The sequence below is a fragment of the Aspergillus aculeatinus genome, assembly GCF_003184765.1.
Source record: "Aspergillus aculeatinus CBS 121060 unplaced genomic scaffold BO66scaffold_63, whole genome shotgun sequence".
Lineage (NCBI taxonomy): Eukaryota > Fungi > Ascomycota > Eurotiomycetes > Eurotiales > Aspergillaceae > Aspergillus > Aspergillus aculeatinus.
In genome coordinates this window covers 85,244-99,962 of record NW_020291532.1, presented here as the reverse complement: position 1 = coordinate 99,962, position 14,719 = coordinate 85,244, and the positions used below count along the sequence as shown (strand labels likewise).

The 14,719-nt window shown below is 52.7% G+C and overlaps 4 protein-coding genes across 4 annotated transcripts; 2 read left to right on the top strand and 2 right to left on the bottom strand.

The window, feature by feature from the left end:
- Nucleotides 1–505: 505 nt before the first annotated feature.
- Nucleotides 506–6,825, bottom strand: BO66DRAFT_475003 (amino acid adenylation domain-containing protein; the record flags this gene model as incomplete). The annotated part of the gene is made up of 3 exons (XM_025653186.1): nucleotides 506–851; nucleotides 937–6,351; nucleotides 6,412–6,825. 3 exons carry the CDS (start codon nucleotides 6,823–6,825, stop codon nucleotides 687–689), a joined length of 5,994 nt encoding a protein of 1,997 aa, XP_025499298.1. The 3' UTR covers nucleotides 506–686.
- Nucleotides 6,826–7,566: 741 nt separating this feature from the next.
- Nucleotides 7,567–9,044, top strand: BO66DRAFT_333823 (FAD-dependent oxidoreductase; the record flags this gene model as incomplete). The annotated part of the gene is made up of 3 exons (XM_025644182.1): nucleotides 7,567–7,705; nucleotides 7,782–8,380; nucleotides 8,622–9,044. 3 exons carry the CDS (start codon nucleotides 7,567–7,569, stop codon nucleotides 9,042–9,044), a joined length of 1,161 nt encoding a protein of 386 aa, XP_025499297.1.
- A 1,463-nt stretch (nucleotides 9,045–10,507) lies between these two features.
- On the bottom strand, nucleotides 10,508–11,897 carry BO66DRAFT_462151 (putative tryptophan dimethylallyltransferase; the record flags this gene model as incomplete). Its single annotated transcript, XM_025652358.1, has 2 exons — nucleotides 10,718–11,897; nucleotides 10,508–10,658 (listed from the first exon to the last, which is right to left on the bottom strand). Exons 1-2 carry the CDS (start codon nucleotides 11,857–11,859, stop codon nucleotides 10,508–10,510), a joined length of 1,293 nt encoding a protein of 430 aa, XP_025499296.1. The 5' UTR covers nucleotides 11,860–11,897.
- Nucleotides 11,898–12,695: 798 nt separating this feature from the next.
- Nucleotides 12,696–14,282, top strand: ftmE (cytochrome P450 monooxygenase ftmE; the record flags this gene model as incomplete). The annotated part of the gene is made up of 1 exon (XM_025652357.1): nucleotides 12,696–14,282. One exon carries the CDS (start codon nucleotides 12,696–12,698, stop codon nucleotides 14,280–14,282), a length of 1,587 nt encoding a protein of 528 aa, XP_025499295.1.
- Between the last annotated feature and the right edge of the window lie 437 nt (nucleotides 14,283–14,719).

Sequence of the window (14,719 nt, the reverse complement as noted above, 5' to 3'; positions counted from 1 at the left end):
CGAAGAGTTTCAAGAGCGCTCAGGCATCTACATGCGGACAAACAACTTTAGCGAGGTCTCTCGTAGGTGGACAACCAGACTTACCTATTATAGTTACCCACAGCCTGAAGATAAAAGCATTTCACAAGCTGGGCCCAAATGAGGACAAGGGAGTCCACCGAATCATCTCTATTAATGTCGCAAATTCCTTTTTCAAAGTACCGAGAATGGTTCTTGTTATCAGTGCCCCGCATATGAGGCAGCGTCGTGTAGAGAGAGCCGATCGCGTAGATGAAACCCGGCAGAATCAGTCACCACTTCTTTTAATCGACTTCCGCCCGATCGACCGCCTTTTTGTCGAGCAGTGACTGGTAAGTTACTCCGTAGCCCGTAGGAAGATGCGCAGGTACTGTACTAAACTCAGCACAAAGAACAAATGTCAGACCAGACGATTTCTTGTAATTTGATCCACATTCTGTCAGACATTAGGTACATAAAGAAAGGAAAGACCTGAGCAGCCTTGGATGTCAGAACTATGCGTGGAATTTCAACTATCATCTCAACATCAAACACGAGAACTTCAGAACCCCGGTACAAGGCACGGAATATACTAGCTCATAATAACCAAAAAATCCACAAAAACCAATCAAGTCACCCCCAAGGTGATCTCAACATTACACTCAAACCGATTGTCATTTACCCAAATCTCAAGCACAAACCTCCATCCCATCGCAAACCATAATCTGCTCAACTGCCTGAGCCAAAGCCTGTCCAAGGTCTGCAGCACGAGAGGCATCGCAAAAGCTATCCCAGAACATCAACTGAGCGTCAATTCGGTCAGACAGCACTGTGGCGGCGACGACCATGTCATACTGGCACCCCAAACGATGTTAGCAAAGCTGAATCCAATTGCGAAAGACGCAGCTCGACTAGGACACGGGTGTGGGATATTCTTACCTCAGTCTCTTCAACTGTTTCCAGCACCCTGAAGCACCCATCCATTGGCCCGGTCTGGTCGGTAAGCGGCTGCTCAACCGATAGGCAGGTGTTGAACAGGGACGAGGGCGCTCCGGACTCCTTTTCGCCAAGTATCCGACGTGTGACTTCGCTCAAAGAACAGAATTGGTGGGACGCCCGCTCTCCCATTGAGCGGCGATTAGCCTGCAAGACATGGTTAAGAACACAATGGTCGGGGCCTGATTGCACCGTGATCCGACAGGCGAGGACATTGAAGAGCGATCCCAGCATGTTTCCGATGTGAGGTACGGGTGCATCGCGGCCGGAGACTAGAGCTCCAAAGCAGACGTCGTCCCGGGCCGTTTGTTCGCTGAGCACAAGGGCCCAAGCAACCTGTATCACGTTGGTGATTGTTACTCCCCTTTGGTCGCACCATTCGCGCAGGGCGCGGGTGTCTTGAAGAAGTGTTTGGTGGTGGGATCGCATCTGTCCACGATATCTGCTCTCAGCAAACTTCCTCTCATGATTTTGGCTGTGTGGGAGCACCGCGCTGCGGTCATGCGCGACCGCACCAGCCAAGATACATGGGTGAAGATTGGCCAGATACTGATCCCAGAAATGCAGATGCGAGGGGTCCTTAGCCCAACTTTGCTGAAACGATACCCATGAAGAGTAGGAACTGACTGTTGAATCCGACAGCGTAATGCCTTGTAAAGACCTTCGAAGATCTGTCAAGAGGATAATGACCGAATTTGCATCAAGGAAGGCATACCTCCCCTCTAGCTTGCAAAGAACCCTCCCGCTTGTGCTCTGGAAGATTGTAAACTTGTATGGAAGTCCTTTTTTATCGCAGCTCGATAGACGAGGCCGCCTTGCAATCTCCAGTATAATGGAATCATCGATGTCGGTCAAGATCTCGACGGCATCAAGGGACTTCTTCAGCATGACATGGAACATTTGGGCTGGATTCGACAGACTGGGCAGCAAGAGGGTCCGCAGTGCTGGATGGTGCTCAACAAGCTTCAACCAAGATTCGCCTAGATGCGTAGGGTTGATCCGCTCATCAGGCCCCCCGACCTCCCAGATCGTATGCGATTGGCAATTGCCCAATTCAGAAAGAAGTCCCAGATGCGACGGGGTGCACGGAAATGCATCTTCGGTCGCTTTTCCCAACCTGTCACTGTCGACGGTCGTAAATATGTCTTGCTCGAAGGACGTTTGGTTCTCATACGTCGGCTTCAATAAGGAGAACCTTGCTAATGCAGTGGATTGAAAATGTTGCGCTGGGCGTCCCTTGACCATTAGAGCTAGGGATCTGAGCGACTTGGCCTGGAAGATATCCGCGACCGTCACCTGGATACCGTCCAGGTTGCACTGGGCAGCGAACTGCATGGCGACAAGGGAATCGCACCCAAGGGAAACCAAATCATCTTCAACACCAATCTCTCGGGGCTTCAGCTGTAGCACTGTCGCTAATGCGTGTCTTAACCCTACCTCGACGGGCAGCAAGTCTTCGCTGGCAATAGAGTCCTGTGAAGATTGCCACGAAATTAAGCTTGCCCAGGTGAGCTTGGCGGCAGCTTCTAGTGCACTAGATCGATCGAGAAGAAGACGAGTCACGGATGGCTTATAACAAAGGGAAACGGGAACACAACAACAACGCACAGTTTTCCCAAGAAGCCTTTGTTGTAGCTCGCGCATAAGCTGAATCAATCGAGTGCGCAGCGGCTCTTCCACCTTTGCTAGGACTGAGCAATCGTCTGACAATGTATCCAAACTCACGACCCCAACGAAAAGTGCGAGACTAGGGGCTTGAGATCCCTGGGGCGTGACCCAGTCCGCAATCACCGGAATGCCAGGTCCAAGGTATCCAGAAGCTGCTTCTTCTAGACAGGCCAAGGAGACGCTTTCGTGACGATTGTCGGTAAGATCGCATGTCGGTGGACATTTCTTGAGAAGCCTCCTCAGGGGGGCATCAGGATATCCTACAAGAAGGCGAAGTATACGATTCATACTTCTCAACATATCTGTGACCTGGTGCGACTTTATGATATTTCGGTCGAAATAGGCCGTCGTTTCCAGATGATCAGCGCTAGGCTCACAGACGACACTCAGGGCTTGAGTGCTGAAGCTGGTGTACGACTTGTGCTTCCAAGATCCGGTCTCATCCAATGTCATCAACTGCGATGTACCCTTCCTGCCCAGAGGTGTCTTTTCTAATGGTGGTTGAACGATCAGCATGCTCTGGAACTCGCAGGCGCTAGCAGCCTCCCGGCCACACTGTCTGATTCGTTGCATCCCAGTCTGCTCAAAGGGCGCAACGCTCATGGCCTGATCATGAATACACCTTAACGTTTCACTGACACTGCGGTCACCGTGGAGTGTGACTCGAAGAGGATAAGTAGCAATGGTAGGGCCCTTCACGTCAACAGTGCCAGACATGCTGCGTCCCATGACAGTGATGCCGAAGACAACGTCCAAAGTACCGGTGTACTGAGAAAGTACCATTGCCCACGCTAGGCGAATCAGCAACGACGTTGTTGTTCCTAATGGGCTAGGATCGGGGAGAAGAGATCGTCTGCGGGTCCAGCTGATAGCCAAATGCTTCGAGCGTGTAAAGTTCTTGTTTGAAGGGAGCGGGACTGCTTTGAGGCCGGCAAATTCCCTCTTCCAGAAATCTGATGCTTCAGGTACATTTAGATCTCCGAGATACTTGATGAATGGTGCAAATGGTTGCGAGAGAAGAGCCTCTCCTCTATATGCAGTTTCAACCGTCGTGAGAATCTGCTGGAACACGACCAGATCGAACAACGAATGATGAATAACGACAGTCAACGTAGGAATAAGTTTCGCACGCAGAGCAACCAGGTAGATCAGTGGGGAGCCAAATGACATGGATCTCTTCACCTCACTTTCGCTTCGTGTTCCTGCCTCGATCCATTCAATGTCCTTGTCCCGAACTACAACTTGAAGAAAGCTTTCGGCGCCTAATTGCCATGCGTGGATAATCCTCGTCCGCAAAATTGAAAGAGAATTTGCCGCACGGTTCCAAGCCCATCGTAGCCGGTCCTTGTCGAGGCCTGGGGACAACTTGAAAGTGAAACGCCCTTGGAAAGCGCCTGGCTGCTTGGCAGTTCTGGCCATCAGGCGCGCCTGAAGAGGCGAGCATGGATATATATCCTCAATTTGTGATGCATCCACATTACTGTGCTCCGCTGCAATCTGGACATAGGCGTCCACCTTCCCTGGGCTCAAGAGCGAGAACGGCAGAATATGGTTTGGTATACTGCATTCCCTGGGGGTTTTCTCACGCGTCATAGTATGTGCACGTCGTGCTAGCTCAGAGATATCAACGGATTGGAAAATATCCGCGACGGTGAATTGCAGAAAAGGTATACTCTCGGATTCTTGCGCGAGCATCATGGCAGATATCGAATCACCCCCAAGCTGAAAAAAGCTATCGTGCTCATTAATGTCACTCTCATTAAGCGACAGAACGCGAGCAACTATATTGATCATTTGTTGAGTGGCCTCTGGCGCAGCAGGACCGTGATGCCTTTCCTTGGAGGATAAGGAAGACGCCGTAGGCTGGTATTTTCTGATCTCTTCCCTAGACCAGCTAGAAATTATCGATCGCAACGCCTTCCTGTCCACTTTGCCAGTTGGGGAGAGAGGAATGGCGCACAAGGGCACCATCAAATCCGGGACCATGTAAGACGGGAGTATTTTTGCAAGGCCTGTTTTAGCTCGAAGCGCCCTTGGCCAAAATCGATAGCATTCCTTATGAGTCGCCCGACAGCTGTCTTTGTCCTTGTATCTCTTTTCTTCCTTCGATGAACTCCACTCCACAAACATAACCAAGCTCGAATGTCCATGATAGAGCTTGCCAACCTCCACAGCTATTGCAGCACCAGGAAAGAATTCGGCAGCCTGGTTTTCGATCTCCCCGAGTTCAATTCGTTGACCTCGCAATTTGACTTGGGTATCTTTGCGACCTAGGAAGGACACACTCCCGTCGGTCCTTTGGCGCACCAGGTCTCCAGTCTTGTAGAACCGGCTGTTCTCTGATCTGTGCCAACGAGGATTTTGAATGAAAGCAGCGGCCGTTTGTTCGGGTCGATGCAAGTATCCCCTGCCCACAATGGGCCCTCCGATAACCAATTCGCCCACAGCACCAATAGGGACCAATTTGTTGTGGTCCTCAGGTTCGACGACCCAGACTGAACCCCCACAGGCCCAACCGATCGAAAAGGGGTCAGCATCTTTGGTGAAGTTGGGATGCACGAGCGATACCACCGTACATTCCGCAGGGCCATAGGCAACGGCTAGGCGGAGATATGGCGCCCAACGGGAGACCTCCGAGGGCGCAATAGACTCGCCACCGACGACCAGCGTCTTGACAGCGGGGATTCGCTGGGGGCTTAGGAGCCGAGCAACGGATGGGGTCAGCTCCATCCAGTTGACCCGAAGCTGGAGAATGGCGTATTCGAGACAATCGACTCTATCGGAAGCAGAAGGAATGCAGACACATCCTCCAAGCATGAGGGGCACAAGGCTTTCGTGAATGCTGACATCAAAGGCATAGGAAGCAAATTGAAGCACGCGGGAGGACCCATTCAGATTTTGCGCTTCAGAACTGACCATCGCATTGGTGCAGAACGAACCATGTTCAACAACTACCCCTTTCGGTTTTCCTGTGGACCCGGAAGTGAAGGCAACATACGCTGCGTTACCTGGCTTAACCTGAATCTGAGACGGAGAGACTTTGTCACGATACGGGGCTCCGTTCTCATTATCGCTGGGTACTGAGATGACGTTGTCGGCGAGCTGCAACCCGACACTCTTGTGAAGCTCAGAGGTCAGGAGAACTCGAGCCCTGACATCTTGGCAAATGCTTTGCAGACGCTCCAAAGGATGGGACGGTTCCAGCAAAACAAAAGCTGCTCCGGCCTTGAGAACTCCCAGCATAGCAACAACAGTCCATTTACTCTTCTCGAAAACCAAAGGAACAATTGTTTCCGGTCCAGCACCCTGTAGACGCAGAAGGTTCATAATCCTGGCTGATTCTTGATCCAGGGAGGCGTAACTCATTGCACCGTCCCAGGCATTTATGGCCTCCGCATCTGGATTTTCGCTGCATTTGTCCTGGAAAATGTCGTGGATACATTGGGCAAACGGCTCTTCGAGGATGTGTTTGTTCCAGTCACGGATCTGACGATAATGATTGTCAGGGGTCAGAGCAAAGCTCTGCAGCAGCTCTTGCGGACGCTCCAAGGTGGATTGAAGGATGTACTGCAAAGCAGTGCTCAAATATCGGATAGAAGATTTGTCAACGAGGCCCGCTTTACCATACAAGGAGATGCATGGCCATTCTTGCTGTGTTGCCACAAGCAAGAGTTGAATGCCATGATTAGACTACAACATGTCAGAGTTGGTCTTCTAGGTGCGAGTTCTGTTGAGGATGGTAGCACTTACAGAGCTTTTCCAGTCATTCAGCCAGCCCGGGTGTAAGTCTGTCGCGACGCATGTGTTGATCCGGTCTCTGCACTTCCATTCATGGATTTGACATTTTTTCCGACTTATGAGCGAGACAGCGTCTGACAAGTACGCGGCAGAATTTACAGAAGCTTCATATTCTTCGACCGATATCTCATCGCAAGTCTGAATGCCCGTCGAACCAGACAAGTTGCCGAAGCGAAGCGTCTCAGAGTCTGTATACTTGGCTAGCACAATGGCCCACGAGTGCATCAGGCTCTGCAGCAACGAGACGTCGGAAATTCTGACCTCCCATTCAAACTTGTCCCAATACACAATTGTCTCATCGGGTGATGAACTAGTAGAAGAGGTGATGCACGGAAAGAGGCACGACTCAATGTTAGGCGAACTCATTCTGCTTGTGCACCTCCTCTGCTACCTTGCGGTTTGTCTTTCCGTCGACAATGGTTTCGAAATTTAAAGTATGTGCCATTGAGCTCATGCTGTCGGTAGAAGAAAGAACCTCTGCGACCTAGGTTAATCATCGTCCATAGAAGGCGAAAGTCCATGTACCTAGATCACACAAGACGCGCCCAGGCCCGGCATGATTCCATAGTGTCGTTTGGCGCAGCTGAAGCCCGAGTGGAGAAAGCTATGGCAACGCCATACTTCATCACTTTGCCTTCTACCGCCGCCGCATTTCCGAAATGGGTGTATGTGACATGCCGTGATCTGCACCTAGATGACGGCTTATGCCTTGGATGTCACAGAAGGCTGATGAGCTTGTGCGGCTGATTGCTGCACATGGGGCACATGGTCGATCACCTCGCCAAGTTCTCCATCATCGTAACTATATCGGGACGAAATACGCAAATCTTTACTCGATGCGGAAATCGCAATGTAATACACTATTGATACCACCTGTCCCACATTATGCATGTTGTTGTATTTTTCAAACGAGCTGATTGTCTTACCTTGATCTCATCACATTCAAAGATTCTTTTCTTTTCTCATGCAAATGGTGGATTCGTGATAGTCATAAAGGTGTGACCGCCGATCTGGGGGTGCAAGAGCGCCCACATCAATTCGCTCGACCACAAGTCTTCGACATCATTTTCTTCACATTACGAGATAGCAACCATGACATTCGAGAGCATGGCGCAAAATGACTCGAACAAATTGACAGTGATCATTGTCGGTCTTGGGATTGCAGGGCTGAGTGTTGCTATTGAATGCCATAGCAAGGGACATAATGTTATGGTTTTTGAGAAGTATGAGGAGCTGAAACAGATGGGTTAGTAGCCGAGTCAATGACGTGATTCGAGGCGAATCGCCTGTTCTTCAACTCAATCACTGATATCGTTTAACAGAAGGAGACGGAATCAGCATTGGCTCCAACGGAGCTCGAGTGACTGCCAAATGGGGCGATGGTGCCTTCCACGAATTAATCCGCCCGTTGGAGTTCCAGACCAACAGAGCCAAAGTGTTTGATTACACTGGCTATTGTTATGGCACGTTCGAGCTCCATGGATACAACGAGGGCCACGGTTATACAGTCAACCGTGGAGCACTAGTGTCCGCCATGCACCAGTACGCCCAGAGCCTTGGCATTCCCATCGCCCTGGGCTCTGAAGTCACCAAGTACTGGGAGACGGAAGACGAGGCTGGAATTGAAATCGATGGTAGACGAATCTCGGCCGACTGTGTCGTCTGCGCCGAAGGAATCCACAGCCAAGGCCGACTGAGCATCACCGGCCAGCAGATGAACCTGCAGGAGACCGGTTACGCGGCTTCTCGAGGTTACCTGGATGCTCAAGTCGCGGCTTGCAGTCCGAGTCTGAGTTGGATTCTCAGTGAGGAAGAATCGGGATCCGAGGACTGCATCTATGGTTGGCTTGGACCCGGAGTCCACTTCGGAATCACGACCAAGAAGAAGGACAATGAGCTGTTCTGGTACTGCTCGCATAAGGTAGGCACCTCATCTGATTGCATCCAGTCTCGAGGACCGCATTGACATGATGCCGCATCTGCAGGCCGCCAGTACTCCGTCCCAGAACGACGATGAAACAATGAACCAGATTCTGCAGTGCATGGATGGTTGGGCAGTACGAGACCAACTCGAGGCAGTAATTAAAGGGGTGATGAGTGGTCGATTTATCTCGGAGAATCTAGCCATTCGCACTCCCTTGACTACCTGGTTGTCTCCCAAGCGCCGCATGATCGTGGTTGGTGATGCGGCGCACGCGGCGCTCCCGTCCAGCGGACAGGGAGGTACCCAGGCTATCGAAGACGCCGCCACACTTGCGATCGCCCTTGACTTGGCGGGGAAAAAGGATGTACAATTGGCGCTGTCAGTCACGGAGAAGATCCGATACCAGCGTGCTCAGATCGTCCAGCAAGGTGGCCTGGCGGTGTTGCAATTTGTGATGAATCATGTCGACTTCGACGCGTTGCGGCAGGACCCGACGATGGTGAAGCCACCGCACCCGGCGTGGATTCTGGACCACGACTGCCAGGAGTACGCTTTGAAGGAGTTCTCAAAAGTGGCAGAAGCGGTGCGAAATGGTCAGGAGTATGTGCCTTACAACATTCCTAGCGATGGGCAATATCGGATGGAGTATGATAGTAAATAGGAAGTGGAGAAGCGGGGAAAGGAGGAAGAGAGAGCCGGAAGGCGGAGCGCCAGAGCACACCCCATGGTATTATACATGCTCCAGATACCGTACCGTACTGCCCACACAGCACTACCGGTGGGCACAGCCCCGCCGCTGAATACCTCGAACATACAGTACGGATCTGCATTAGATTCGAAGTATCATAGACACAAGTTATAAGAATGTTCTTTCTATTCATCAAGATCTTTCCTACCAGAAGAGCTCCCGCGTGTCAGGCATGGCTTTCAAATGCTTAAGGTACATGGTTAGGCGAGGTTTAATTATACCTATGACAATCATAGACACAATCACAATGATACAAACCACTTATCCTACTCGAATCTTCGCAACATACTATGATACAACTATCAGTTCGCGTGAGACTCCCTAAGAGCTAAGATATTCTATAGATCAGAACATAGAGCTCCTCATCCTTACAACACCTATCAATCTTCTGAGAAAATCACCTTTACCTTTCATGCAAACAATGTCAACTAGGTCCTTTACAGATCTTCACATATATCACAGCAAGAATGATAGACAATCAAGAAATGACAACCCCCTGTAAAAATCCCATCATGTCCCAAATAACATATAAAACACTCAAAGAACAAAAAAAGCCAACCCCCGCTCAACCACCCCGAGACTAACTAGCAGATCAATATAAAAGCTCAGCCAAACCCACCACCATCACCCAACAACCCACCAAAACCTTCCCAATAACATCCCAACCCAAACCCCAAACCCCAAACCAAACCCAGCCAAAAGCACCCACCACCAAAAGGAAAAATGGTAAGACTCCCCCAACCCTCCCGGGTAATCATCCCGCGGCGCCACCACCCGCACGAGCAGTACGTGTGGCTCATCGACGCGGAGGCGGGCCGCAACGACCCGAACTTCACCCCGAACTGGAACATGTACAGGGACGAGCTGACGCGGCAGTTCCGGCGGCTGCGCGAGAGCGACCCGCACCTCAAGCCGCTCATCGGCGAGGTGCACGCCGGGCGCCGCGGCAAGATCTACAAGGAGCTGCTGCCCTCGGGCGAGGCGCTGTGCGTGCAGTGGTTTCTGCTCGGGGGGCCGAGCGCGGACCGGGAGCATGCGCGCACCATGCAGCTGGTCGAGGAGCTTTGGGGGCCGGACGAGGCGGACGACGCGGGCGCCGGTGCGGAGGCAGAGACGGTGGTTGAGCCGTTGGATGTGCAGGGGTTGAGGATTTCTGAGTAGAGCTTTTGAGGTGAGGTACTTGGGCTGAGAGGGGGGGGTTGTAGTTTCTTCTCTCACTGTTGTGGTGAGTTTATATGAATATTACGAAATATTGAAAAATGTGACAGTAGGTGTGATTGTTTGACTGGACGGTGTGTTGATTATAGGTTGAGTTGATATGAAAAGGCTACAGGATATGCGGCCACTATTCGACTGCGATGAAACAGCTTTATAGTTTAAGCCTGGTCCTCCTCTTCGACTGTTATCTTCCACGGATTATCCGTGGAAGAATGGTAATAAGTACTCAGATACACCCCAATCTTTTCCGTGTAGGCAAACGAAACCCACGAGGTAAACCGATCAGTTGTAGTGAGATCAATCCCGGGACTTGAAATTAAACCAACAGTTAGTTTAGACACTCGAGTACACGCATCGGAAACACTTACTAGTACGACTTGACCTTCTCCACATACCCCTTACCATGGCGCTCCAGCCCAATGTGACACAGAAAGTCGGCCACCGCCGTGATCACCTTCCAGTCGCTCTCCCCATGCACGGGGAAGTACAGCTTGGTCAGCGGGTTGGGGTCGCCCGCGCGCATCTCGTAGTTCCAGAGCAACGGGGTGGCCTTGGAGGTGCTCTGCTGGTCATCGAAGGCTACCACGATATCCCGCTCGCCGGCCGCCAGCTGCATCCGATCCCACAGCTGCCGCAGGTATTCCAGCCCGCGGGCCACCGTCGGGGACTGGACGCGGTTGCCGAGAGTCCAGACCTCGGCCAGCTTCTCCCACGTCACGCTGTTGGAGCCGGTGTAGAGCTTCAGGCGCGAGCGGGCCGGGTCGACAAAGTCCCAGGAGAAGAATGACCGGTCGTCGTAGCCAACATCCCGCAGATAGGCATCCACCGTAGCGAACGCCGGGGAGCAGTCGATGAGATGGGTCAGGTTGGCGATCGAGGTGGCCATCAGCTGGGCCATGGACTGGCCAGTGACTTTGCACTTCAAGGCGGGGAAGCTGTAGCCTTTCACCGCAATTCTGCCCTCCCTCGTCAGGTCGAAGCCGAACGCGGTCTGTGATCGGATGTAGCCCGCCTCAAGGTCGACGCCCTGCAAGGCTTCCCGCTCAGCCTGGCTCACCGTGTGGTCCTGGATGACTTGGTGCCAGATCTGTTCGTCATAGCCCGGGATTCGCATCTGGGCGAGCGAGGACAGGACCTCGGAAGCGGGGAGGCAATTGAATGGATCTTCGGGGGTGCCGGAGAGGGCGTTGAGCGGCTCGAATCCAATGCGCACCACTAGTGGCTTCTCCTGTTGCTGATAGTTGATGCTCAACTCGAGGGGAAGCCCACTGCGTGTGATGGAGCTGCGGAAGGATTGCGGATAAGGGCCCAGAAGAGGGAGCAGCGCCTGGGCATAGAATTGGAGGTATTGGAGTTGCTGGTCGCGGGTGTAGCTGGCAGACGACAGCACTCTCGCCAGCATCACCCCGGTCTTCTCCCACCAGAGCCTTTCCTCATCGCTCTTGAAATTGAGCTCCTTGGATAGGACCTCGAACGGACTCTGTTGGAGAGACTCTTCAAGGACGGTCATGATTGCGTAGTGCAACAGGGAATATGATTTGCAATGAGTTTCTGGGTCTGTCTGTCTGTATGTCCTTGTGCGTTTCTGCTGTGAGCCACAACTACTTATCCTTCCACCAGCCGTAATGGTAACAGATAGGCGTGTGTATTGGGGAATTGAAAATTACACACTCGATGAGATTGGGTTGAATCGATCGTTCTCGATCGCCGTCGATCACCCGGGCTATTGCCATCATGCAGCCGAGACGGAAGTATTTGTGAACCGTCGACTGCCTCCATCCGTGGAGATCATACAAACATCCTGAACAAACAAGTTTGGTGGTGGCCAGAGCCACATGCAGATCCCAGGTTCCCCGCATAATCTGCAGCCAATATCAATAGTTTCTACTAAAGGTATGACAGAGTGCACAGCAGAACGTGCTGTGCTGTGACTTCCGCATCGGAAGAACTGGAAATGATCATCAGTCGAGGCTGGCTGAGGAGATGGATGAGTTCAGCTCTACTCCGTATACTCTGAGGCGAGGTAAACAATGACGATGATCGGCCACCAAACATCGAGTCTATTGATGAACCTGAATCAATTGTGTATCATGCAGCAGCAACAGGGAGCAGTAGCACAAGAAATCAAGTTTGTCTATTACATGTACAGGTTTGGCAAATATTGGTGGACAACCTTCCTCCTACACCACCGCCGGATCCAAGAGACAGGTGACTGCGCTCGCAAACCAGCAAAGGAAAAGTTGCCCATCTCTGTCCTCCCTCTCACCTCCTCCCTCTTCATCTTCAAGTTGTTAGCTGCGCTGGGTGATTCTCACCATCCAGCTCGAGACCACCCATAACCTCACAATGGCCTTGTCATTTTCCCTCACTGCGTTGACCCCAACGGGTCTGGCTCTCGTCTTCCTCATCGCCATCTATCTCATCATATCCTACTACCATCTGACCCCAACCAACAAAAAGTCCCAACTGCCCCTCCCTCCAGGCCCCCGAGGGCTCCCAATAATTGGAAACCTTCACCAAGCTCCCCGCCACAAGGCATGGGAAGTGTACAAACAATGGTCCGACCAATACGGCCCGATCATGACAGTCAACAACGGGGGCAACATCACCATCATCGTCTCCTCGCACCACATCGTCGAGACCTTCCTGGCAAAGCACAACGCCGTCTTCAGCAGCCGCCCGCAGCTGCTCGTGCTCGAGCGCGCGCTGTACGGCTTCACGACCCCGGCCCTCCCCTATGGGGAGAAATGGCTGACGCACCGCGCCCTCCGCGGCGCCGTGCTCAAGCCCACCATGGCGGTGAAGTACCGGGGCATCAACGACCTGGAGTCCAAGCAGCTCCTGCATGAGCTGCTGACCAAGGGAGACCGCTTCACGGAGTGCGTGCGCCGGCAGGCCGCGAGCCTGTTCCTGGGCATCGCCTACGGCCACCGCTTCCCCGAGGAGACGGCCGAGATCCTGGATATCGACCGCGCGGTGGCCCAGCTGGGCGGGATCTCCGAGTCGATGTTTGCGGGCACCGCCATGCTGCGCGAGTTCTTCCCCATCTTGAAGTACCTCCCGGGGAATGACAAGTTCCTCAAGCAGCTGGACGATGTTGGGGAGCGGCTGGCGGATATCTATGTGAAGCGGTTTCGGGATGGGCTTAGCACGCCGGCGTGGAACTGGGCCAAGGAGTACGTGTCGCGGCCCGAGGCGAAGGGGATGAGCGAGCTGGAGCTTTCGTTCTGCATCGGCTCGACCTACCAGGCTTCGCTGACCCCGTACGAGATCCTTCGCATCATCGTCCTGGCGGCCATCTTCCATCCCGATGAGATGCGCCGCTTGCAGCGGGAGATTGATGCGGTAGTGGGTCCCGACCGGCTGCCGGACTGGGAGCACAGAGACCGCATTCCCTGGGTGATGGCGTTCGTCTCCGAGGCGCTGCGATGGCACGCCTTCTCGCCGCTGGGAGCGCCGCGCGCCATCAGCAGCGATATTGAATACAATGGCTACTTGCTGCCCAAGGGGGCGACGCTGGTGCTGAATCAGTGGGCTATGGACCACGATGAGAGCGTCTATGATGATCCTTTCACGTTCCGTCCGCAGCGCTGGATTGACAGCCCCAATCTGCCCCATGTCATTTTCGGCTTTGGGCTGCGCGGATGTCCCGGCCAACATCTGGCCCGCGAGCACTTATTCATTAACACTGCGCGCCTCTTCTGGGCCTATGACTTTGGCCATGCGTATGAAAATGGTAAAAAGATGGGGTTGGATCTAGATGAGCTGATGCAGCCCCGTGGCGGGGGATCGGCCTTCAATCAGGTGCCTTCTTTCCCGGCGTCGGTGGTCATCCGAAGTGAGAAGCGTAAGGAAATTGTCGACAAGGCGTGGGATGCGGTGGAGAAGGATGAGCAGAAGATTCTAGCTGAGGTAATGCCGCTCAAGGTGTGAATATAATCTTAGTTCATTTCCCATAGGTAATACATGCCATGCATTTCCTGGTTACGACGTTGTCAGCTACCCTCGGCCTCGCTGGCCAGACTGCCCATTGCCCACCACGCTTGTTAGTCTTAGGTAGCCTGAATCTATCACACATCCACTTCCCCGACGCATGTCCAGGTAATAGTTCCGTGCCACATTGTAGCTCCCGGCATGTCCGGTCGGATGTGACCGAAAGTGAGGCTTCAGGGGCAGACAGCCATGACGCACAGCATGCAGCAACATGCAGTGTGACTATTGAATTATTGACTGCATTCATGGTCATGCGTTCAATATCACAAGTTTGCCTCGCACAGAGAAGAGACATGTCTCCACCGATTGGCAATAGATGATGACATCGGGATCTTTGCTGCCTTGGTTTCGATTGAGCAGGCAGCATGCAACTTCCT